Source organism: Ischnura elegans, chromosome 5 (genome assembly GCF_921293095.1).
Source record: "Ischnura elegans chromosome 5, ioIscEleg1.1, whole genome shotgun sequence".
NCBI classification, from domain to species: Eukaryota; Metazoa; Arthropoda; class Insecta; order Odonata; family Coenagrionidae; genus Ischnura; species Ischnura elegans.
The window spans coordinates 20,971,381-20,996,439 of NC_060250.1; the positions used below are offsets into that span (position 1 = coordinate 20,971,381).

A 25,059-nucleotide genomic window follows, 5' to 3' on the forward strand; every position below is an offset into this window, starting at 1 on the left:
TGCACGCTTACATTATAAAACATAGACAATTCTAGAAGGGCAATCGTACGCAAATGAAAGCAAAGGAAAGCCTCGAATGAGATTTGTAGAGAAAATGATTGAAGATGGAAAGAAAAATTAATATGTTAATGTGAAACTTTTATCTCGCCCGATAAGCAAGTAGAAAATTCCATCGAATGTTACGGTGGATAGAGGATGACTCAATAGTGGAACCTTGTTTTAATATTAGTTCGCAGCAAAAGCATTAAGGACATCATGGTAGACACAGGTCTAATTCAATCTCAAGTATCAGTTTGTAAAGGCTTCGGAGCCCTTTCACCAGGGCTACCGAAATATCGCCGCAGGGCTTCCTCAATAAATGAAGGGTGGAATCCTTGCAGAATCACTTTTCGGGAAACAAAAAGCGTTCCAATGCCTCGGAAAAACCAAGTAAAAGTCATTTATTTCTTTCCCTTCCGCCACCGCCCTTATTCTCGATTTGTTTTTCGTGAGTGGGCCACATCCTTCCGAGATTGGACCGGTTTCACACCACGAAGGAATACAGTCGGGAGAGCATGTTCTCCACTCTTCAAACGACAGCGACAATCTCCGTGAGACGAGACGTTGGGATGAGAAGCACACTCCTCCCGCCGTTGGCCGTTTCAATTACGAGACACTGGCTTTCCTCAACCATGTCCCCCTTTTTTGGGTAACCCCGACCAGCCCACGAATCGCTTGCGGCACCTGACCCGCCACCGCTGCCCCTTCCTCAGAAAATCATCCCGCCTTAACGCGATTACCCCCCTAGAAATCGACCTGTCCACTCAATATCGAAGATTTTCTCACGTTAAAATTGCATATTTGTAATTATGTTTCAGGAACATTATAGCCTAGTGGATAGAGCGCTTGGTTACTGATAGAGGGGTCCCAGGTTCAAATCCTTGATGACTCCTTCGAACATTCCAAATCAAAATCCTTAAAGTACGAGGTGGGCCAAGGAAAGGAATCGGATCCCCTACTCTGAATGCGTGAAATTTCCACTTTTGTGGACTAAGTCAGGGTGACCTCGAACCTCATTTACTCAAACCAACCTTCGGATTGAAGTTATGCATAAGCTTGTTTCCGGGCATGTTAATAGGAGCAACAGCAACGGAAAAGACAGTGAAGCTGAACGGAGAGGAAACGACCAAGAGCTGGACATGGTGGGCGAGGCGAGGAAAGAAAACTTGTAGATGAGATGCGAAGGAGACGGAAATTTTGGATGGAGGAAGTACTGAGCAAGGAGGGAATGTCCAAATCCGTGCTGCATGGAAGAATGTTGGGCAAAGAAGGGAGTGGAGGGAAGAGGATTTACAGACGGACTAAAAGGGAGTAGGCCTAATTTTGTAATGAAGAGGGAGGTACGGTGCGGGAAAGAAGACAGGCCGGGGTAATTCGAAAAATACTAGTTGAAAACCTACCTTAAACAATTGATATATCTACAATAGACATTATATTTTCAGGAGATGCTTGTTACCCCCAAATCAGGCCAGCTAAGGCAATTAAAGCCGTTCAACTACGTTAAGATGCTGATGCTTCAATATAAACTAGAAAAAATAGCAAATAAAAACCTCCAAAAACAAGTTTCAATTCAAATCTTACTTCGAATTGTGGAAAGCGAGATCTGAATACAATTTCACTAAAATTCCTTCATAATATAAATTTATCGCAACAATACAACCGATGCTACAGATAGAATTGACAAAATAATGACTTCGTTAAAACTGCGGAAAGATGAGGAATATAGGTTGGCAATACGACTTCGAATTCTCTTGATTAGGTGACATTCGCAGAGCTCAAAATTCTTCTCCTTATCCTTTCCCCAAGGTCAAATTCTGAGCAATTACGGGTGCATAAAAGCACTGGAAAAATGTACTTTCACAGTCACAAATTACAATCAAGAACTGGCTGAGTCACTCGAACTGAAGGAAAATCACCTATAAGTGGGAAGTTGACGAAACGCACATTTAAACCTCATACATCAAACTCCCACTCTCCATATCTCTGCCCCAACAAAGGAACATGCAGACAATAATTGGGGGAAAGGCACTTCCGAGGATTATAACTTCAACTGCTTCTTGCGAGATGACTTCGAGGAATTTCTTCACGGCCAAATAATTTTTTTGATAACTTCGTAAATTCCACTAACTTTATTCTTTGCAACCTCTACAACGGGAGGAAGTACCTCTTGAAGAGATTTTCCACTAGATAATGGCATGGGAGTGTTGAAACCGGTCGTGGTTGTACCAAATAAAGCGTTTGGAATTAACAAAGTTGCGAACACATTTATTTAACCAACTCCAGAGAGCGCATAGAATATACGCACTCGTTGGTTCAAAGCGAAGGTAGGTTTGGATACATGATGATAGAGCTCACTCCAGACAAAGCCACAGGAGACTGAATATCCAACATTCTGGGAGCGGGTGAGGGGAGTTCCACTCCCGAGGCCACCTCGCAATTCCAGAATTTTTTGTGAACCCGGGACCAGCTAGCCAGAAGCCAAGCTCGTGGTTTTAGTAGTGAGAGTGTACAAAATGCGGCTACCGAAATATATGACCTAACTGGCGAACTTGAGAATTCTTCATTTTTTAAGGATTCATTTTTTCCTTGTGGAGGGCTTCCATCTGAGAGAATAATGGACGTCGTTGTAGATGAACCCCGGTTTCAAAGTCTTAAATTAGTTATCAGCCTCTCAATACGGTGTTGTAATTGGAGGAGGCGACCGACAGTTGAGATCATTGGATCCATGAAGGGGAGAGAAATCCGGAGTCTGCAATAGCCTGCTCTCAACGAAAAGCGCCAAGGGGACCACAGTTTATCGTCCCATCCGACGGACTGAGTGCTGTACTAAGTTCCCAACATAAAACACTCAAGCAGGGATCGGGCAGTTCCTGAAAACTCGCCGCCACTTCATGGGTTTGGAACCCATGAAGTGGCGGCGACAACAACCCGATTTCCATATCAGCATCTGTAAATCAAAGTTTTTCTCGTTATTTCGGAGTGTGGAATTCCCAACTGTCATCTCCCCATCCCTCCATCGTTGGGTGCTTCACACTCTTCGAGATTGTTCGATCGTAAAATCGCCATGGCTAGTCGGATCACGAACGCGCAATCTGGAGTTCGCAACGTGCCGATGATGTCCCTCGCACACCCGGGCGCCGCATCCAACTCCGACACTCTTTCGATTCCATTCCATTAAGACTCCTAAACGGGACGGACAGGGCAATTGAATCGTCGGCGCATCATAGGCAGAGCAAGTGCATCTCGAGATCTGACTGATTACCGACAGGAATAGACGCACCCGCTATGGAATGAAAAGACCCTTCGGTCTTCATACAAGGCATAATCCACTTTAACCTCTCCTCAATCGTCTTTCTCACTCTCTGATCAGGAACATTTTTTTCGAAGCTTAATTTTTTTAATGGGTCATCATTAACTTCCCTTGCTCAATCACTCCTAAAACGTTCGAGCGTTCAAAAATAGAGATTGTTTTCATTTTTGATGGATCGTATTATTACCCAAGTTTCTCGTTCCATCACGCGAAGTCAGCAACGAAACCACGCAAGATGGTACTTTAATTATGTCTGATGACACTTTTCGGCTTCTTCAAAGGTTTTTTTCCTGTTATTCGCGATTTAACTGGGGAGGAGGAGTTTATACCTCCAACTAATAATCGTAATTATGAATTCCTTAGGATCATATTCTGTTCCGCAACGCAGCAATTGGATCTCTATAATTGAGCGGCTCAGAGTTAAATAAAAGGCTAAGACTCGCTCAGTAATGTATGGAGGAGAGATAAAACAAGGTGATCGGTAGCGTGCAGGAAGCAGCATGGGATGAAATAGCAAGTGTGCTGTTTCAAGTAATGAATACATTAGCTTGAGCTACGATGGAATGGCCATTATGATCATTTCGATCAAATGTCCTCTACTAAACAAATGACAGAACATATAGGTAGAGACCGCGAATCATCCTCGTGAAACATTCAAATGGCTGTTTCAATACATAATAATTCCCAGAATAGCCTTGCAGATCTGAAGCAAAAAAAAAATTAAAATCAATTCATCGCTGAAATCTAAAACCATGACGAATTGTAGATTCTCAGAAAAATAAAATGGCTATGGAGTATTTCTTCAGGCTCAATTTGGTGGAATTTTATATGTTGTAAATTAAAACTTACAGGAAATATTTCATAAACTCTTTCATTTTGATTTTGAGATGGTAACATGATGATAACCCAAAATGTATTGAAACCGGTAGTGCAAAGTGAACTGCAGTATTTATAGACGTTTTCCAGTAAGTTTTAATTTAAAAAATGCTAATGGCCTCATCAGAGGTCGTTTCACGTAAATGTTACCACAATAATTTTATGTTTTGTCAAAACAATTGACTAAAGTTTATAAGCAAAGACTAATGTCCACAATTTACTTTTATCTACCATGCAGGACAGCAAGATGTTCTGCAAAATGAACGCAGTTGAGCGGCAGCTCGCCCGGCTCTTCTACAAACTGGGCATCGTCGTGGCCAAGAACCCAGGCTACTTCCTCGTCGTACCATTCCTGGTTGCCGCCCTGTGCTTCACCGGCTTCCAGCGCATGCGATCCGAGATCGACCCCGAGTACTTGTTCAGCCCGGTCCATGGGCAGGGCAAGATGGAACGGGACGTGGTCGAGAACTTCTTCTCGCTCAACTACTCGGCTCGATTCAACGTGGGCCGAATCACGCGACCCGGCCGCTTCGGGAGGGTCATTGTGGTACCCAAGGAGATAGCAGAGGAGGCGAGGGCCCTGTCACGGGCGGCCGGCACGGAGGGCCTTGCCCCTGGGATGTACACGGGCCCCGGAGCCAACGCCCCCGGTACGGGCCCCTACCAGAGGCTGCCCGACCTTGGCAACCTGCTGACCGCCGCCGTCTGGGACGAGCTCAAGATCCTGGACGAGATCATCAAGAACGCGACGGCCGTGGTGGACGGGGAGTCATTCAAGTACTCGGACGTGTGCGCCCGCTGGGTGGACGAGTGTTTCAGGAACGACATCCTGGAGTTGAGCCATGTGATGGAGGACGTGGAGTCGGGCAAGCTCAACCTGACGTTCCCGGTCATGTTCAACCCGGTGACGTGGGACGCACACGCCTTCCCCGTATTCTTCGGCGGTACGGTGGTCAGCGACGAGGGAACCATTGTTAGCGTCCCTTCCCTGCAGCTGGTTTACTTCGTGACGGCAGACACCAAGCGACAGGACGAAGTGTGAGTACGGGTCAATAGAAATTTAGAACTCACTTTATTAATGAATGTAGCAGTTCCCGGTCATTAGGCGGGAAACCCTTAGGCGGGAAAAGGCCTAGCCACATTGTTCCCGTAAGATCACCGAAGTGAAGCAATTTCGGGCCCGGTCTAAGTTTAATGAGAAACCATTCATATCTTAATCCTGATGTTCTTGTCTGCTCTCGCAAATGGCAATTACATGGGGTGGGCATGCTTAACCGTGAAAGGTCTCAGTGCTGCCAGTGCACCTACCGAAGGCACTCAATGTAAATTGGCTAATATCGTCAGGCACAAGTAGATGCGATATTTAACAACACCGTCCACCAGGCATAGTATGATAATGAGAATAATTGAATTAAAATTATTCTACGAGATGAGTCGAATCCAATTAATCATTACGTATAATATCCATCGATTGTTGAGGCAATTACGGGAGTTAACAAGGCTCAAAAGAAAAAATTGGGTACTCACAGCGTGGATAATTCAACCCTTATATTTTGAAGCGAATACCTTCTCCAACCACTAGAGTCGATTGGGTAGCCTCGTAACCTCCCCATTTTCATATAAATTAGGTGATTTGACTTCATTTACAGTATTCATTTGCAAGTAACTCCAAAGGTAAACTAATGAAGAGCATTAAGTTTCATTTTTACCGTGATTCATATGCTACAAAGCACCACATATGAATCCTTTCATTAAACGAAAAGTAAGTACATATTTTAGCATAAACATTTTAGCATATTTCCTGTGCTTAGCCAGTTATCACTATAGGACCCTGGATAAAAAATACGGATTTCAAAGAGCAATTTCAAGAGCATACATCATAGCGAGCCGATTTTACTGGATGGTATGGTATGGTATTTGGAGGAGGCGACCGACAGCTGAGGTCATTTGCGCCATGAGGGAAGGGTATGGAAGGAAGAGTAGAGAGAAACCCGGCGTCGGCATTAGCCTGCTCTTCACGAAAGGCGCAAAGGGGGCCACGGCTTAACGTCCCATCCGACGGACGGAGTGTTGCGCTTGAAATGTCCTCCACACAACACTCAAGCAGGGATCGGGCAGTCTCTGAGAATTCTCTGCCACTGCCGGGATTTGAAACCGAGCCCTAACTCTAACCACCACACCAACCCGATCCCATTTTACTGGACGTAAGTTGAAATAGTAAAATTAGATGATGTAACTTCGTTTATCAGGACAAAGTCCATAAATTCGGTTATCTCTTTAGTGGGTCTAGACTAGGTTATTCACCAATTTGGTAACACTGGGTAACAGCCAGTTTGTTGTCATAGATATTTTACTTGTTTTTGACTAGTCCTTGGCCCCTGGATAAGAAAAATTACCTCCGTTTTATCTATCACGTCAACTTTTAAGCTACAGGATAGCCTCTTTTTGTCTCATACTTCATACAAAATTTGTAAATGAAGGAATTTAAAGGGAAATCTTACCTTATATACTATCCATACAGAAATATTTAATTCATACAAATGTTCAGATGCGCGTGAATTGACAAAAAATCCGTGTAGGCAACCCGCGCAACACCCAAGCTCCGTTACGAAGCAAATTTCAGCCTACGTGCCTGTCTCACTATAGTATCTCATGCATAACTAGACTGATATTAAGCTGTCGCTGGTCTCATACGGTGCCAGGGACCCGGCACCAGTGAGATAAGGTTAATTGGAGAGCAATGACGCCCCCTGTGATCGACGTTCAATCTAGCAGAGAGCGGTCACAATTATACATGGAATTGTGAAAAAAAAGTTGTCGTGGTAGAAGAATGCTAACTACAGTTTTCAAATCAGCATGTCTATTCTACCCTAGAGCAGCTCAAAAATTGAATTCAACATAAAATAAGTTAAAAAGTGTTCCCCAGTGAACTAAAAGAGTAATGAGTGATTCTCTAGACGCCACAAAATAAAGGCGATCGATCAGCTGTCTTCCACGGACTGGACCCCTCCGCGCCTCGCTGTCAACTGGGGCCTCCAACTGCTCTCCCACCGCCCACTCACTTCCCGCTTTCATCGCACGCACCAACAGGGCCGCCATTTAAGGTACCAAGGGCCGCACCATTCGCGGCTGCGGTCCTCGCCCTTCGGCGACCGCGGACAACGGCATTCGGCCCACAGTGCGTGAGCACGTTCGACCACGGCTGCCAACCTCCCAAAGTCGGTTACTCTGTCGCCAAATTTCGGACACAGCAAAACTTACATCAGCTGTCGAGCAGGAAGAGGATATCTTTTGAAAATAGCTGTGCATGGACCGCAAAATAAAATCTCACATGAATCACATGTAAAGGGAAGCATAACTAGCAATTTTCGAACATTAAAACCTGTTTAAAAAGCGAAATTTTCATCGCAGTCTTTTAGAGTAGATAAAAAATTAAAGGGCAAGTATTTTTTGCTAAAATTAGCGCGTCTATTGCATATCTTTTGTCTCCACACGAGACCATTCGCTCAGATATTTGAAGTTGCAGTTGGGCTAACTCAAGGTTTCTGCGAAAAGTAAATATATCGTAAAGATTTTCGTTAACTACTACCACAGTCCCTCCACTTCCAACACCACTAATGCAAGTTTCCTCAGGGTATTGGGTACAACAGAGGAACTATGCGGTAGCACAGCATAATACCTATACTTCTTTTAATTGGCCTCGCGGTAAATATAAATACCCCGAACTCAAATCCGAACTCAGACAAGCTGATGGATACCTTCCTCCAAAGATGAAGTATAAATAACAGTTAAAAATAAGCTTTTACGAGTTTTGTGTAGTCTCTGATAATTTTGCTTAAAATCAAAACTCTATTTAAAACGTTTCTTACGCAAATTAAAAGGATAAATAGAAACATCAATTGAAGCTTCATCCGCCCACTTAATAATTCAATTAATCTTTTTCGTATACTTAAACGGAAGTAACCATCGTTCTGAGAACGTTAATGGCACCATTTTTACTAATTTAAATCTAAAATTAAGCTTCGTTTTCAAATATAATCCATTACAGACCGGGAAATTTTGCATAAAGAAACACAGGAAAAACTGGAAAGTAAGCTCTTATTCCATACTGACCCATAATATTGCACAGTTAGGACACACTTTGCACGAATTGCGTAGTTACTGCAACAATATTAGATACCGAGTAAAAATGATTAGTGTAGCAGATAAAATTAAATACCATTAGTTAATTAACACGGAGAAATTCTTATTAGTTTATTTCAATCAAAAATGTATACGACCATAACATACAAGATGTAATTACAGGCCAGAAGACTCGCCGAAAAGTAGAGAAACATGAACCGGAGGAGAGGTACCAACATAGAGACTCCCAACAACTACATTGCGAGTTTTGACCACGCGACGCGACGAACGATGCTGGAATTTCGCGTATTGGCAAACCACTGGGCGCGCTCAACGCAAGAGCGGCGAGTCGCAATCGACCACGAGCGCCACTAGGTATTTGGAAATACGTATGTAAACTTCGGTTTCACTCGCGGAAGACGAGCGCGCGTGCCAGAATCCGCCTGGGCGGCGCGCTTCCGGTGACGAAGCGTCAAGTGCGACGAAAAGCATCCATGATGAGTCGGTGTGCAAGAGAGAGAGAAAGAGAGAATGGGAGAGGGGCAATGCCTTCCCTCTCTCTCTCTCTTTGATCTGCTTTCACTTCCCTCTTTCGACAGTGGAACCCCCTATTTCCTATCACCACTTTTCCCTTCTAATTAGGACAGAAATATGTCGAAAATTATAATTGGGGTGACCACAACTTTTTTCTACATCATTTATCTGTATTTCCTTAGTATAATCCTGAAAACATTTTCTGCTACAGATTTTCAATATTATATATTAATTTCAATATTGTGTACTCTGAAAGAGAAACTAAATAAATTGGGGTAACTAGGAGCAGAAAACGACAAACTTCTCATCACAATATATTCACGTTTTTATGAGAAAATACTCCCAAAGAAATAACACTTCAAGAAATGAGACAGTACAGACAAAAACATAAATAAAAACCTCCATCCATCCTTTTAACTTGAAAGATCAAACAAAAATAATTAAACAGTAAGGAAATTTGCGCGAAAATATGTTTCTGCTACCATTACTGACAATGCTTGACGATATTTTTTTCGTTTCCATATGATTCCAATTCTCTAAACCACCATGATCTGTGAGTCTCGGAGAATAATCCAGTTTGAATACATGACGCTGACCCACCGCACTGAAGTTCTCATCTAGCCTTTATACTTATACCTTCCTTCGCAATGCAATTGCCTGTAGAGAATCTGAAAATGAAGTAACATTAACATGGACTTCAGACTGCATTAAGTGGCGCCACTATCAAAAGTTACCAAGCATTGCAGACGCTTCTTTATATTCTTGGTTCCTACAGTTAGCGCCGTGAATGTATGCAGCACACGATGCGTGAATTCCCTCTCCCATGATGTAAGACGTCCTTTTATGCTGAATAACCTCACAGAAACGGATTTGCATTTCCAGAGATAGAAAAAATGCCCGAGTTTTTGATTTTCAATTGAGAATCAACACATGAAGGAAAATTTATTCAGACGTCAATGAGGCATATCTTTACTGACGCTCAACGTCTCGAGTCACTTCGAGTTTCGAAATATGTATAACATGTCCCCGTTTCTCAGCAGGCGTTAAAGAGGTTGTTTACCAATAATTTTCCAAGTAACAAAGAAATTTATCTTACAATTTCTTCTGACACCAGACTGAAACGTTACACAATCAAAGTGGAAGATACCATTACTACAATTGATATAACATTTGAGTTATATTTCCCTCTCCATTCTCATTAAGTATTTAAAGATACTGAAAAATAGCTTTTGTAGTAAATTAAGTAAAATTAGATGGCAAAAAGAAGTCCATTTAAAAACTCCGAAAGAATTAGTTGAAGGGTCTGGGGAAAACATAATCGCAACATTCTGAAAGCAAATTGCCTTTAATATGACAGAAAGCAATTTTCCATCACCTCTCAACAATCTTGAGATAGTTTTGACTCGTATTTCGGGAATTAGTTACAAATAGTAGTAAATATAATGAGTACCATTTTAATTTCAGCGATATTTTTGGGCGAATTTTGACTCATATTTAATCACTTCCCAGGAATCATTGGACCTCTATGATAAATATACTCTTCTTTTGAACCGCAACCAAAATCTTAATTTTTCACCAAATTCATTCCATCATTTCACGATTGCATGACTTTAAACTCATATATCGAAATTAAACTAGGCAAAGTAATCTCAAAAAATGTATGCACGCAGGCTCACCAAAAGGTAACCACTTTTTCTCATAACTTGTCCCTGATAAAGTTCCCAAAATTTCGACGCGTGTCAATTTTTTTGGAATTTGGTCACGACTTTTTATGCTCAGGCCGTGAAGTGCGAGAAATATGCGACGGGAAGACGTGAGACATCACGGAAGACCCCTCTTCCTTGTAGAGCGGTTAGCGGCGGTCCCTTTCACAGAGACAAAGCGCTGATGAGACGGAATGAATCGGGCCGATAATGGAAATCAGGGCCGAGGCGCGGCCCGCGGCCAGAAATGAGAAAGAGTCGTCGATCTGCAATGGGACACTTTCGCGGCGAAGGTCGGCGACCACCACGGAGAGGGAGGAAGGCGGGCATTCTCAGCGGCGCGGCGGTGAGGACAAGCGCGGAGGCGAGCCACTTGCGAGGCGCAACGGTTGTGAAACGGAGAAAAAAAAAACCATTGAGATTCCTCCTCCGAGAATAAGGGGTATCCGCGTTTTCTCTTCCATTCTATGTCTCTCTCTTCTCCCCCGACCAACCACTCCCAACCTTCCTCACGCCCGGACATCCATAGGCGACGAAAAAAGGCTGCGTCGAGGCACGAGACACGCCAAGGGCATGGCGACGACATGCACGCGACACCTTCGATTCGGCTGCCCGATTCGGGGCGATCAAGGACCTTTAGAGACGGCCGCGAGAGGCATTCCGTCAGAATGTGCGAGTGTCGCGGAACAAGGGCTATTAGCAAGATAAAGACGCAAGAAAAGGAAATGGAAAGCTTTAAAAGAATGAATCATGCAACTCTACGGTGGATGCGAATAGGGAGGGAATAGTAATAGGCGGTTATCGTTCCCCGTTTTTTTTAATCAGTCGTAAAGTTGCAATGATTTTGCTTCATTTCTAATGAATAAATGACCCTGTTCATTTATTCTGGTTATAATTAGCGGTCGTTAACTTGAATAAGCGAACAAATGAGCAACTATCGCTAAGATTGATTTATCAACTCTTTATGGCTATCTAATGTTTGCTCTGGCGACATAAGAACCGGAATAAACTTCCTCGATTCCGCTCTTAACAAGAGATTGCTATGCATTTATTCCCGAGATTTTATTGCGAGTTAATGATTTTGGACCAGAGGTCGAAGGAGGGATTTCTTCATCGATCCTTTTAAAAAAATCACTTGATACATGCTGCAGTGATTTTCACAGTTAGATAAATAGATGAAGAATCATACTCTAGCTTTCGTTTTTGCTTGCGATATTATTTTCCTTAATTAATAGTATAAAAATGGCAAAATTACTCATTTTCCAATAACATCAGCAATGTCATATTTAATTGGTAACCACAGATTTTTTAATCGGGCTTTGTCCCAATTCAGCCATTGGTGTAGTTGCTAACGCTGAGATGGGCATGCATTTAAGCCCGCAAATATAAACCATTTCAACGTCTCTACATGTTAGTTGTTTCATTTTACTCGATAGCAAAAACGGTACAACAATTGCCTAGACACCAATATTCTTAATTAATATCTTTCTCATTAACGAAGCAGTCGTAAGCCAAAGTTTCAGTGTAATTACTTCCTCAAAAATCGGAGGAGATAAATTATTCTACATACAATTCAAAGAATATACCTACTTAATCTCATTGAGAAAATAGCAGGTCAATCCTAATAGTATTCCAATTTTTTATTGTTAAAAGAACGCGGACACGGTCACCATTTATTAGATGTTTTCATTTTCAGTACCTAACTACTTTCCATACTTCGCTACAAAAGCTATCAACGCCTAAAAAACATGCAGAGAGGGAATTTGTCGTCCAACCTCGCTCACTTAGAGAATTGGTTGTCTCACTAACCTGTGTTGTTTAATTAGTTGTTTCCTCCAGTTTTATATTCATATCATCATTTTCTTATCGGTTTTCTAAAGCAAACACCAATCCTAAATCACCTTTTATTAGCTGCCTGTCCATAAATCTAACATAGGTGCGTAAAATCCGTTATTTCACTATGATTTTATCCTTCAGCTACTTTCCCAAGTATCATTAAGAACTTCCTAAGCGCAAACGCTAAAAAGCAACGACGATAGCTGGTACCTTAGTATAGTGGTAACCTTGTCTAAGACCACGACCTAAAACTGTCCAAACCGATCCTCCATCATCTACCCTCACCAGTTTAGAGCGTGCCAAGTGCAAGTTAAAAGTGAATCTTCCATAGCTCAAATGCATACCTATTTATCTGCATTCATTAGTTCATTTCAATTAATACTGTCTTCTATAAGTTAACGAAATGCTAAAAAAAAAAGCACCATTTAGCCGCTGCACCGAAAACCCGCGAGTTTCGGGACATATTTCTGGATGCCTCTGAACGTATGAGGTGATATACACCGGTGTAAGATGATGACAAGCTTCTCGTTAACTTTCCTTCAAGGTATGGTCACCGAAGTTAACACAAGCGTCTGTTCTTCACCTCTTCTTTGGTTCATGCTTATTTGACGTGCCAATGAGCACCTCGCCAACACGGAATTCTAGTCGCTCTCGTAATTGTACTTGTATTTCATTATACTTCGTTCATTAACATACTTTATGCTTTTCTTTAGTCAAAAATAGTCTTTCTAAAAAAATCTCTGTTCGTACTGAAAGCCATTGACGTTGATACAAACCGGTAACAGGGTATTTTTAGGACCCAATTATCTAAACAAGTATAATTAGAGCAATATAAGAAAGTAAAGCGTATTGGAATATTAGTTAAATATCTTTATGCTACTAAAATTCCAATGAAATAATTACCTTCATTAAATATGTTGATTTTGAAGCAACGATAGCCAATTAGCACACGCAAACTTGAAATTAAATAGGATGGTAATGAAAGGAATTTCTCCTCATCGTTAAAACCGCAGAGAACATAACGTTCTCCGCGTAATAAATCGGCCAACAACGCTCCACTGAAAATCCGATGCACATAAAGTATTACCAAGATTGGCAACAGCAATGACGTATTGATTGAACACTCCTTCCTTGCTGTTTAACGCTAGTATGATGGGGTCTTGCTTCGATTCTAATGGGACTAAGTAAGGTTTTTCAAAGTTAACTGCTACCAAAAATTGATTCATACTAGTTTCTCCGTTAGATTATACGATACATTATTCTTCACCATACCATTATAAAATTTTGTAAGGAAAGAGTCGAGAGAAGTAAGAGATTTGACCAACGGATGAGGAGATTTCACAAATTTAGGTAAACTAAGGGCAACTAATAGCCACAAATTGCATACACCGCATCACCCCAGCTAGCACATTATAAGCCGTTGAGATAAGTGGAAAGGAAGAAATATGGAAGGCGCTTATCCAGTAAGCTTGTTATGGGTTTCTTTCGGCCAGGCCGACAAACATCCAGAGTAATGACAAAATGGATGCCAAACTTTCAGCACTTCCGTAGATGTTGTTTTTATTCCATCGTTTTAGAGTATTCATTAAGGGATTTATGTATAAGAATAATTTTTCCATTCTTGGCACTTCCATTACATGAGTAGAAATAACATCATACGGCCATAATCTGAAAATCATACACATTTACGAACTGATGGCGAAACGACGGTCGTAAGAAAAACACATAAGTACACACGAATAGCGACGTAGAATAATATAAAAATGCCGGAAGGGATTTCTAATATACATATTGTATTCATCGCGTTATAAGGCCTTAAATTAAAATTCATAAATGTTATTTTGTGTGGACCTTGAATAATTTCAGTTTTTCATGCACATACCAGCCAAGTTTTTCTACATAATTGGATTGTAACCTGGTAACTACTCCCTTAACTAACCCCTGGCACTCATTAGTTGCCGTGGTGAAGTAGTCAGCGTGCAGAGTTGCGGATACGTAGGTCAAACGTTGGGATCTCCCTAAAGTTTTTTTTTTTTCTTTCCGCCGCAAGGATAAAGTACTTGCATTATACTTTATATCTTCACCAGCCGGTCGCTTGCAGTTGTTAATTTTTTTCTATTTACGGGAAAATCTGTTATCAGTTGTTAAGCTCTCATAAAGACTCGCGGAATTTCACCGGTAGGCTTTAAATTCATGCCGGGATGAGCCGCGTAGCGTGAGTAGTACGCTGTTCAGCCGCCTTTGGCGCTCCAACAGAAGCGACTTACGTTGCCTGAGGATATTTGACGGGATTCCTTACCTATTCTTCGCTAGAATCTTACCCTTGCCTTATATAAGCCCCTTAGCTTACGATAAGCTGCCTATCAATTTTTTCCGTAAGAAAACCATAAGAAACGGATAACTCTCTTACTTAGTGCTATCTGGGACGGCATCCCATGTGTACAGAAACCAGCTGCGGAATCCACCACACGGTCAAAAAAATTAATTTTATTTTTTTGTGTTCCAAAGGGTCGCAGATGATTTCTTTGGTTGTGCACTCAAAAAGAACCTGTTCCTTACCTTATTCAAATTTTCCATTTCTCCACAGAGGAGCCGCTTGGGAGGAGGCCTTCCTGAAGGCAGTAGGAGAGGCAGAAGATAACCATGTATTCCACCACATATCCACGGCAAGATTTGCCTCCAGGACACTTGATCTGGAGCTGGAGCGCAACACCCACACCGTGGTGCCTTTCTTCGGCACTACTTTCGTTGTGATGCTCATCTTCTCTGCGCTGTCTTGTGTCATGGCTGACTGGGTGAGGGCAAAGCCATGGTTGGGATTTCTCGGCAACCTCTCCGCTGTGGCAGGGACAGCAGCTGCCTTCGGCCTGGTCATGTACATTGGTGTCCCCTTCATTGGCATTAACCTAGCGGCACCTTTCCTCATGTTGGGTAAGGAATTCCAAAAGTTTAGAATGCATATAAAATATCGCATAATTCATTCATATAACAATACCAAATGGGATAAATGATTTATAAACTCAATTGGATGAATAGTAATATAACAATTTCCATTCAAATAATTCTGTCTCACAGTTATTACTCATTGACAAATTATGACTGCCTCAATTATTTCAAATCAATATACCATATACCCAGGCATCCTTCAAAATACTGTCTGATAGTGATAAAGAAAATGTCCATTTCTATAGCATAATCTTCAAAATGAATTATTTGTATCAAATTGTATCGTGCGTTTCACAGGAATTGGGATTGATGACACCTTTGTGATGCTGGCAGCGTGGAGAAGGACATCACCCCTGCTGGAAGTGCCAGAGCGATTAGGGAGAACTCTCTCAGAGGCTGCTGTCTCCATAACAATTACATCTGTGACTGATATGCTGTCCTTTTGGATTGGAATCATATCACCTTTCCCATCCGTTCAGATCTTTTGCATTTATACAGGTAAATCTTATACACATACCTTTCAAATGAAACCAATGATTCCAACATGATGATATTCATAATCATGTTAAAAAACTGAATACATACACACCAGTCAAGAGCATTCCCACAAAATTCTACGAACTAACTCTCAGTATACATAATTACGAGCTCAATACAGATATTAGAACATACAAAAAAGGTCTGATCGTACGTGAGAATCTTTGATGAATTCTTTGAAAAATTTTAGCATAGATACAAAAAAAACCACTGTCAGCAAATATACAGGGTGAAGAAAAATTATGTCACCAAATTTTAACCCTGGATAGCTGATGCTAGTAGGTACCAAAATTACTGATGACATTTAGGTCGAAAACATACCATTTTAAAATTACAGAAACTTGCGCCAAGTGCTCTGATTGGTCATGAGATTGCCCTGTTGTTGGATACCTTGGATACATTGCGATCTCTGGCAGGCAAAGCTTTTGAAGTCATGAGTTGTCCGGAGCAACAGGGCAAACTCATGGCCAATTAGAGCGCTTGGCTTAAAGTTTCTGAAATTTAAAAATGTCATCAGTAATTTTGGTTCACACCGGTATCAGCTATCTGGGGTTAAAATTTCGTGACAATTTTCTCTATAATGAATAATCTTTAGTACAGGATTATTCATGGTTTTATAAATTGTAGGCAATTGAAAAATTTTTAACTGATATCATGAAGTAAATATAAATTAAAGCACGGAATAATTACCTACATAAAGATAGCCTATTCCACCAATGGATTGTTTGTTTTCTCAATTGACCATGAAGTAACTTGCTGTTTTCACTGTCATTTTTTATAGATAGATGGATAGTACATACTTTCATTAGTTGGTGCCTGTATTTGTCAGCAAATTTGGTTTTCCCTCTCTTATGATTCTCCTTAGAAGAAAACCTTGTGAGGCCTTTGTAGACCTTGATTTCAAAAAACAATGTCATTTTTAACTTTTTCTTCCACTAAAGTTTTATTTCCACCACTATACTATTGCACCATAAATTCTTCACTATGCTTCAATGATTACTACAATATAACACATATTCAAAATCACATATGCAAAAATATTCCAGGCCTTCCAATCGGAATTTAATGGTAATGCTAATTGTGACAACCTTCTTTTCAATTACAGGTTTTGCTGTTGGATTCACCTTCTTGTGGCATGTTACCTTCTTCTCAGCATGTGTGGCTATATCAGGCTATGCAGAGAAGAAGAATTTACACTCCGTGACCGGCGTGAAGGTTCTACCAGTGTCTCAAGCAGGTAAGTTTATCATTAAGTATAAATAGTATTTCCGTAAGGTATTACTTCAAATATTAATAAGAAAGGAGCATATGAAAAGAATCACAAACTTCTACTTACTGTCCCACCACAGTTACATGGACTTCAAAAACCCAAATTGATCTATACAATACATAGTTTTAGCAATGACAGTTAACTACCTGCGTTTCACATTTTATTTTTTCCAAATATGTACACCCATATAAGATTTTTGGGAGGAAATAAAGCACTGAATTTATTGAGCTGGCTATTAACCCATTTACCTAAAGCAAAGTGATGTACATCACTTTGCATATTTTGGCTTGGAGTAATAAGACGTCTTATTACTCCAAGCCAAAATATGCACATTAATAATCTTCTGCTCAAGGAAACAAAAATGAGTTTCAAGAAAGAAAACTTTTAAATAGCCAATTTATTACCGGAAAAAAATCAAAATTCAGAAGAGTTGCCACCAAAATTGATCATGTATCTGCATTAGTAAAGATTTTCTTTAACTATCGATACATGAATAGTCCAGGATCCCACAAATTTGGAATGGCTCACCTGTGGCTAGTATGCCCCTTTTCATCAAAAGTAAAGAGCTTCAATTAGACTTAAATTACTCCAAAGATGAGTGCCGGGTCATAGATGGGAAAATGTGGATATTACAAGTTTTCACACACAATTTTGTCAGTACATATTTTGTTTTTAATTGATCAACAAATCCATTTCATTGTCTTTGTATTCTCAAGAGAGCGTGCTTAAGTATCCAAGCAACATCATTTAGAATACGATGTTAAGTGGATGGTACGTTTTCCAGGGTAGTATGTAGCTTTTTGTCATTTAATGGTTGTTTATCACCATATCAAAGTCGAGAGATATAATTAATTTATTTTTCAAAGAGTTAATAACTCATGAGAAAATCCCTTGATCACAGACCAAAGGTAGTCAAGGTTCGTCAGTAATCATCTCTTAGCACAGTTCTACACCTTTCTTTCCATTTCTTACTTGCCCCCCGCAGCACATTCATCAATTATAAAAGAAAATTCATGAGAGTTTCCACCAAAATCAAATAACCACATTATCAAAGGTCTATTCTGATTTCTTATACATATGTATAGGGAGAGCCAGCATCCCCTATTTTGAAATGAAAGTGTACCTTAGCTCTAAGTATATTCTACAGACTTCATTAAATAAGGAAAATAAATCTCTTCGTGTCACCACGTTAATTATAATACCCTCCACAGAAGTAAAGCAATAAGCATGCTATAACTTGCTCGCAGTAATTTCTCAGAAAAAATAACAACATAAATTTAAACTAGAATGATAAAAAATAGACTTTCCTCTATTTTATTGCTAAGTCTTTCTGAGAAAGTCCCAGTAAGTAATGATTTAAAAAAATGAGTTGTGCAATTTTCTGTTGAACTAATTATGGTTCTAATTTAATCCAAATAGATCATCGATCATGGCTCTACCGAATGCTGTGTACTGGTGGGCACAATCCAGATGATCCTCACAACCCCAGGGATAACGTTGAGCATTCAGTTATGGTGTTCTTCCGCGAAAAAGTTGCTTGGATGCTCAACAAACCTTTCATTAAGGTGCTAGTGGTGATTGTTTTTGCTGGATATCTCGCAGGAGCTTGCTATGGAATAACCAATATCAAGGAAGGACTAGAGAGGCGTAAGCTTTCTCGAACTGATTCATATTCAATTGACTTTTATGACAGAGAAGATTTTTACTTCAGAGAATTCCCATATCGTATACAGGTAATGTCAACTTAAAATAGCTCTAATAAATAAAAGGTAATCTACTTCAAACCGAATGATAGCTATGACTCTTAAAATGATACAAGAGGCTAGACCAAAGTATCTTAACTTCCTTCTTTATGCAAAAATATCAGTAAATGTTTCTCAAATATCCCTTCTTTATAAATTTTGCATGAAATCTAGTAAGACATCGAGGTGCTGTGAGTTGAAAAAAAACACTAATAGCAAGTGCATATGTGTACTGCACTAATTTGAAAATTATAATGCTTATCTATTAACAAAAATCACTTCACTTTCACTCCAATTGATAAAATTAAAGCATGTAATAATTTAAATAATTTTAAATTTCAGGTTGTCATCAGTGGAGAACTTAACTATTCAGACCCATATATTCAATTTCAAATTGAAAACTTAACACAAACATTTGAAAATACATCATTCATCTCCTCTCCATTGTATACAGAATCCTGGGTTAGGTCATTCGTTGGCTACGTAAATCGCAACAAGGACTATCTTAACATAAGCATTGATACCGAGGAAGAATTCATAACATCATTAAAAGAGGTAAGAAAATGCTTACGCTATCTTCCATTTACAAACGGAGAAATGTGTACCTTGATGTGAATTTCAATTTGCTAAAATTGATACGTGTAAAATAGATGTATTTCACATTCAGCTAACTGTGTGCACTTGAACATAGGTAATATTTTAATGAGCAGCTAATCAATTAAAATTGGAAACAGCTATTCTACAACCATATAATTTAAGAAAAAAATCACTTATAAGACCATCTGATACTCTGGAGTATTGAAAATAAATGTGTTTTTATTATGTATTTTTGATACCTTTTTAATTTGTATTTTTGTTGATTTAAATTGGAGACAAGTGTGAAAACAACAATGAACTGATCAAGGCCAATGAACAAGGCCGAGGAGAATCTAGGAAGTAGTGATCCACCCAGAATGAGTTGATGACATCATCAACTTATCAGTGAGAGGGTTAAGGCCTTAAATTTATCATCATGAATAATTCAAGAATTGGACAAAAATTGGAAAAATAAGTCTCCATATTTTTCCAAACACTGCAACAATGGAAAATAAAGAAAATCACTAGCCTCCAAGTGGTGTCATGTGAAGCGGCCATTAAAAAAATAATTTTTTTAATATGAGATGCTTGCAATCAAATACAGTAAAACCTCACTTTTACATATTTGAAGGTGATGAAGAAAATGAATTTAAATCGCAGGAAAATTTAAAATCAAGGGAAATTCTAATTTTTAAAAAGTTCTTGGGACAGGAAGAAAATAATGTAAATTGGAGGAAAATGTAAAATGAGGGGATGTTATAGCGAGGTTTAACTGCATTAGAATAAATTATTTTTATACCGTAGTCCTGAGATCTAACATTCTTTTTCTCTCTCTAAAAACAGCTATGGCTATTCCAACCAAACCCTTTCTCCTTGGATGTCAAATTCAATGACGACGGGTCAAGGATTGTAGCATCCAGATTTCTAATTCAAGCAGTCAACATCACGGATTCCAATCATGAAAAGGAGATGGTGCGAGCCCTAAGGAAAATTGCACATGAATCTTCACTTAATGTCACCGTGTTTCATCCTTACTTCGTGTTTTTTGATCAGGTGAGTGAGATACATCAACAGGTGTGGAGAACCAGGTGAAATGCAAATAACCCATATGCAAATACAGTAGCTTCCGTTTAATGGGTCCACCAGTTACTTGGGGCAGCCGCTTAATTGGGGCAGATCTTAAAGAACAGAACCCAATAGAGGAATATCCCAGAGTATTCTCCGCTTAATTGGGACAGCATGCCGCTTTATTGGGCCAGGAGTCGGTGACATAGACTCTATACTAGCGACGAAATTAATTTTTTTTGTTTTCAGAATACTATTCTTTTAATTTTCCTCCTTTGATTTACTCTTATTTTTCACAAATGTTCCTTTTCTCGCCCTATTTTGAAAGCTCTTGTTGTTATACTATCCGCAAGAGGATAGGACTTTTCCTTAAAAGGACTTGGTAAAAGACACTCATTCAGCATCACCCGAGGCTGTGAAAAATACTTTTAACTAAATTGTTTTAATTTTTAAAAATTATAATAAATTAACTAAACTCGCTGATTTATTAATCAAATTAATAGTTTAATAAACCATTGTATTATAAACATTATTTAGTCTTCTTTCTATCATTTCAACGTTTGTTTATGCCCATCTACAGGATAGTTCGCCTAATTGGGGCCAAGTGCACAAGTCCCAATATGTCCCAACTAACAGGAATCTACTGTACCAACAAAGGCTGTTAACACATTCAATGTGGTCCTGATTTTCATTAATGTCATCAAAATCACTGGTAAAAATAAGAAAGAAAAATAGAGGGAGGTTTCCACGCCCATAACTTCTGTTCAAATACTGCTTTTTACAAACGGCACACACGGTTTGAAAGAGGGAAGCTTGCTGAAGGCCATACACAGGATTGGAAGACTCGGAAGTGAATATTAGTCACATATGGAGGTGGTGAAAGGGCTCCCAGCCCGACAGATCTTGGCTTGGACGGGACCATGTCCATTGACGTGCTCCGCACTAAATGTGCCAATGAATTAGGCATAACTTCAGCACGTTTCTGATTGTTCCCCGACAGATAGCAGGTGGAATGGGCAAACATCAAATGTTAACTTTTTGGCTGGGGACCATATAGATGGGTGGTTTCAAAGCCTTCCCAATAGAGCCCCCTGCCTTCCTAATGAATCAATATTTACAGAGCATAAAATAGATTTAGGCGAAGCCCACAGAAGTTCATCTCTATGCTGTTATTCTCCCCCAGACAATACGCACCAATAATACTACGTATCAATATAATGCAGGAATAGGAAGTTTGAATGAGGGCCTATTATTGAAATTTTTGTAAGATCACCAGCTTACCTAATCTATGTTCCTTTCATTTCAGTTTGAATTGGTGAGGCCGACCTCTATACAGTGCATGGTGATTGCAGCAATAGTCATGATGCTCATCTCCTTGGTGTTCATCCCATCGCTCCTCTGCTGTTTCTGGATTGCTTTCTCCATCCTGTCCATTGAAACTGGTGTCGCTGGATACATGGCACTCTGGGGCGTCTCCCTTGACTCTATATCTATGATCAATCTGATTATGTGCATCGGATTTTCCATCGACTTCTCAGCGCACATATGCTATTCTTACATGACCACTCCAGCAGAGGTTGACACGAAGGAGAAAGTTCGCCAGTGCCTCTACGCTCTTGGATTACCAATCGTGCAAGGGGCAATGTCCACAGTTCTCAGTGTCGTTGCTCTCGCATTTGCCCATTCCTACATCTTCCTCACCTTCTTCAAAATGGTCTTCTTGGTGATTCTCTTTGGGGCAATGCATGGGCTCCTCCTCCTACCTGTGCTTCTGTCTCTCTTTGGCCCGGGATCTTGTTCCAGTGCAAGCATTGAGTGCAACGAGAAGGACGAGAAGAAAAAAGTGAAAAGTGAAGGGATGAACGGGCGGATCCAATCTCCCATGAGTCCCATGAGTAATGGTGAAAAGGGCCCATACAACACACCACCCTCTTCAGCGGCATCGGCAGCAGCTATGGCCCTGCAGTTGGGGCATGGTCTTCGCCCAGGAGGGCAGTTCCTTTCCCTCGGTCCACCGGTGGGAGGGATCACTTACCTCGGAAACAAATTCAACCAACCACTTGATTTGGCTTCAGCTAAGCACAGGAGTTTGGGTGCTGTCCCCCTGGAGAAAGATTTGGGCCTTGGTACGTCGGGGGAAGAAGAATCAAGCGAGTCCAGCTCGGCTGGCAAGTCACCACAGACAGGAATGTCGAATTCAGGGGGGAACTCACAACAAAGGATGCCCTGGAATCGGATGAGCAATGGAAACAGCAATCCACCCAGTATGTGGCACAGGCAACTGCAGCACCAACAATTTCAGCCACCCCAATTGATGGAAGTGTACAGCAACGCAGGGTACATGAGTGATGATGAACATCAGAGGATACGAAAGCACGAGAGGGGTCTCAGCAGGGGGAGAGAGAACGGATTCAGGAGAGAATCTTCCGATCAGAGGTTACATTATTTACCCGACGAAACAAAGTTCAAGGGGAAAATCCACCACCCCAACCACAGCAACGGTGCACTTGTCAATCGACTCCAGTCAGGCTATGTTGGTGAGATGAAATTCCCTTGACGAATTCCTGGAATGGACATCAAAATATTTTTCAGGAGTTCAACAATAAGTGCTGTGAAAGGTACGCCTCTGGGTTATGAGGATAAGTTGAATGCTTTGTGTGATTCAATGGACCACATTGTTTTGACATTAATCCTACTTCAGATTGAAGTGACACAGACATTGATGAGTGTGCTAGGATCATGAACAGTAAAATGCTGTCGTGTAATTTATTAATAGGCTATCAATTTAAGATTTTTGCATGGACAAATAGTATTATGGGGTAAAGACAGATGGCTATTTAATGAAAAATAAGCCAATCATCATCCCTAAATCAACTGTGGTCAATGCAATTGGCAGCATTTAGAGCTCAAGGATTGTGGACTATGGAGGATGTGTTCAAAACAGTTGCCATGCAGTTCCTCAAACAAAGTCAATGGTGCGTTAAAAAAGAGTCTCTCTCTCCCCAACTTAGGAGGTTTACTTCAACAAGTTCTCAGGAAAAGTTTTGAAGATGAACTCTAACATGCTTGCCATAAAAATATTTTACATCCATCCAAACAAGTTTCTACAGCCAATTGTAGACAAACCGTAGATAAAATACAAATTAGCAGTGTGTGAATATTTTCAAATAACCAAGCAGCATTTGATCTATAGATGCTACCCACTGCGAAATTGGCCCGCACAATATTCAGCCTATGCTGTTCATCATTTATCAATATGCTATTCAATTTAGCAGTCAAATTCATCCAATGGGGTTAATAAATCTCAACTTAAAAGAATTATTGGGAAATTTATTTACATTTGGATGATTGTAATCATTATGCTCAAGGAAAAATCTTTAAGTTGAATTTGTATATTTTTGTCAGTATTTGTAATAAAAATACAAAGCAGAAACTCATTTGATTATGTCCCTTCAAGCATATAATTGCAATAATTAACACACTAATAGGCCTAAGACCCTTCAAGCAAATAATTGCAACACATTAATAGGCATACAATTAATGTACATTCTTTAGTATAAAACTTCAAAATATAACTCCAATGCAATGCCAAATTACCACATTGAGGACTTGTGGCTCTAACAAAACTCTAGGCTCACATCAGTAGCAGATACAGATGGGAGGTGCAGGGGGCACGCACCCCCCCCCCCTTGTGTGGCCACCTGTATTGCCAAATATTGCAGAACCACAATAATAAATTTTTAATATCATAAGATGCCATTGTATTGTATTTTAACATAATCACTTTAATTGAAACCTTCTTAAAGTATTCACATGACTTATTTTTTATTACGATAAAAGTAAATGTAACTCAAGGTATCCTTTGCACCCCCCCTTTGAGTTCTTTTCTGGATCTGCTTCTGGCTCACATACTTAACCCTCAAAACTAAATGTCTTTGGCCAAATGTCTATTTCTCATTATCAAGCTCCGCCTTCTAGCCATAGCAAAAATTCCCCATGGTAATGCCAATGTTGATGCTAAAACATACAGGGGTGCTGCAAGGGGAGGGTTTTGGGCGATAACCCCCCCAGAGCTCAGAGAAACTTTTAAGTTTAATCCATTTTACTTCATTTGATTAATATACTTATAGAAGAGTGTAAGGATTAATAAAATATCCCTCAGAAAAAAACTAACAATTTTGAACCATTTATCTTTAAAAATTTCTGGGGAGGGCCCCCACACCTCCATCATATCCTGGTGGGTATACCACAAACTCCAGGTCTAGTTGCACCCAAAACCCCCCCTAGCCTTAATTCCTAGCTGCGCCCCTGAAAACATACACAATAAAGTATGGGTACCGCAAATGACCTGAAGATTTTAAAGGTGGGGTGAATGAGGTACATAGGCAACTAATTGACCACTATAAACCAACTACAATTTAGTTACAGAAATATAGCTAAAAAATGTCTTAACTGAACGGGGATAGAAGAAGAGAATTTACTTCAACAATTACCATTTTCTAA

General features: G+C 40.1%; 1 protein-coding gene across 1 annotated transcript in view; it reads left to right on the forward strand.

Moving 5' to 3' along the window:
- Positions 1-23,993, forward strand: part of LOC124158559 (patched domain-containing protein 3-like) — a 149,513-nt gene extending 125,520 nt beyond the window's left edge. Inside the window, exons 3-10 of the mRNA XM_046533712.1 lie at positions 4,464-5,263; positions 15,008-15,351; positions 15,664-15,864; positions 17,009-17,140; positions 18,593-18,906; positions 19,258-19,470; positions 20,335-20,544; positions 21,863-23,993. Coding sequence (XP_046389668.1) covers positions 4,473-5,263; positions 15,008-15,351; positions 15,664-15,864; positions 17,009-17,140; positions 18,593-18,906; positions 19,258-19,470; positions 20,335-20,544; positions 21,863-23,113 — 3,456 coding nt within the window. The 5' untranslated portion in view covers positions 4,464-4,472 and the 3' untranslated portion in view covers positions 23,114-23,993. The remainder of the gene's footprint in view (positions 1-4,463; positions 5,264-15,007; positions 15,352-15,663; positions 15,865-17,008; positions 17,141-18,592; positions 18,907-19,257; positions 19,471-20,334; positions 20,545-21,862) is intronic.
- Positions 23,994-25,059: the final 1,066 nt, after the last annotated feature.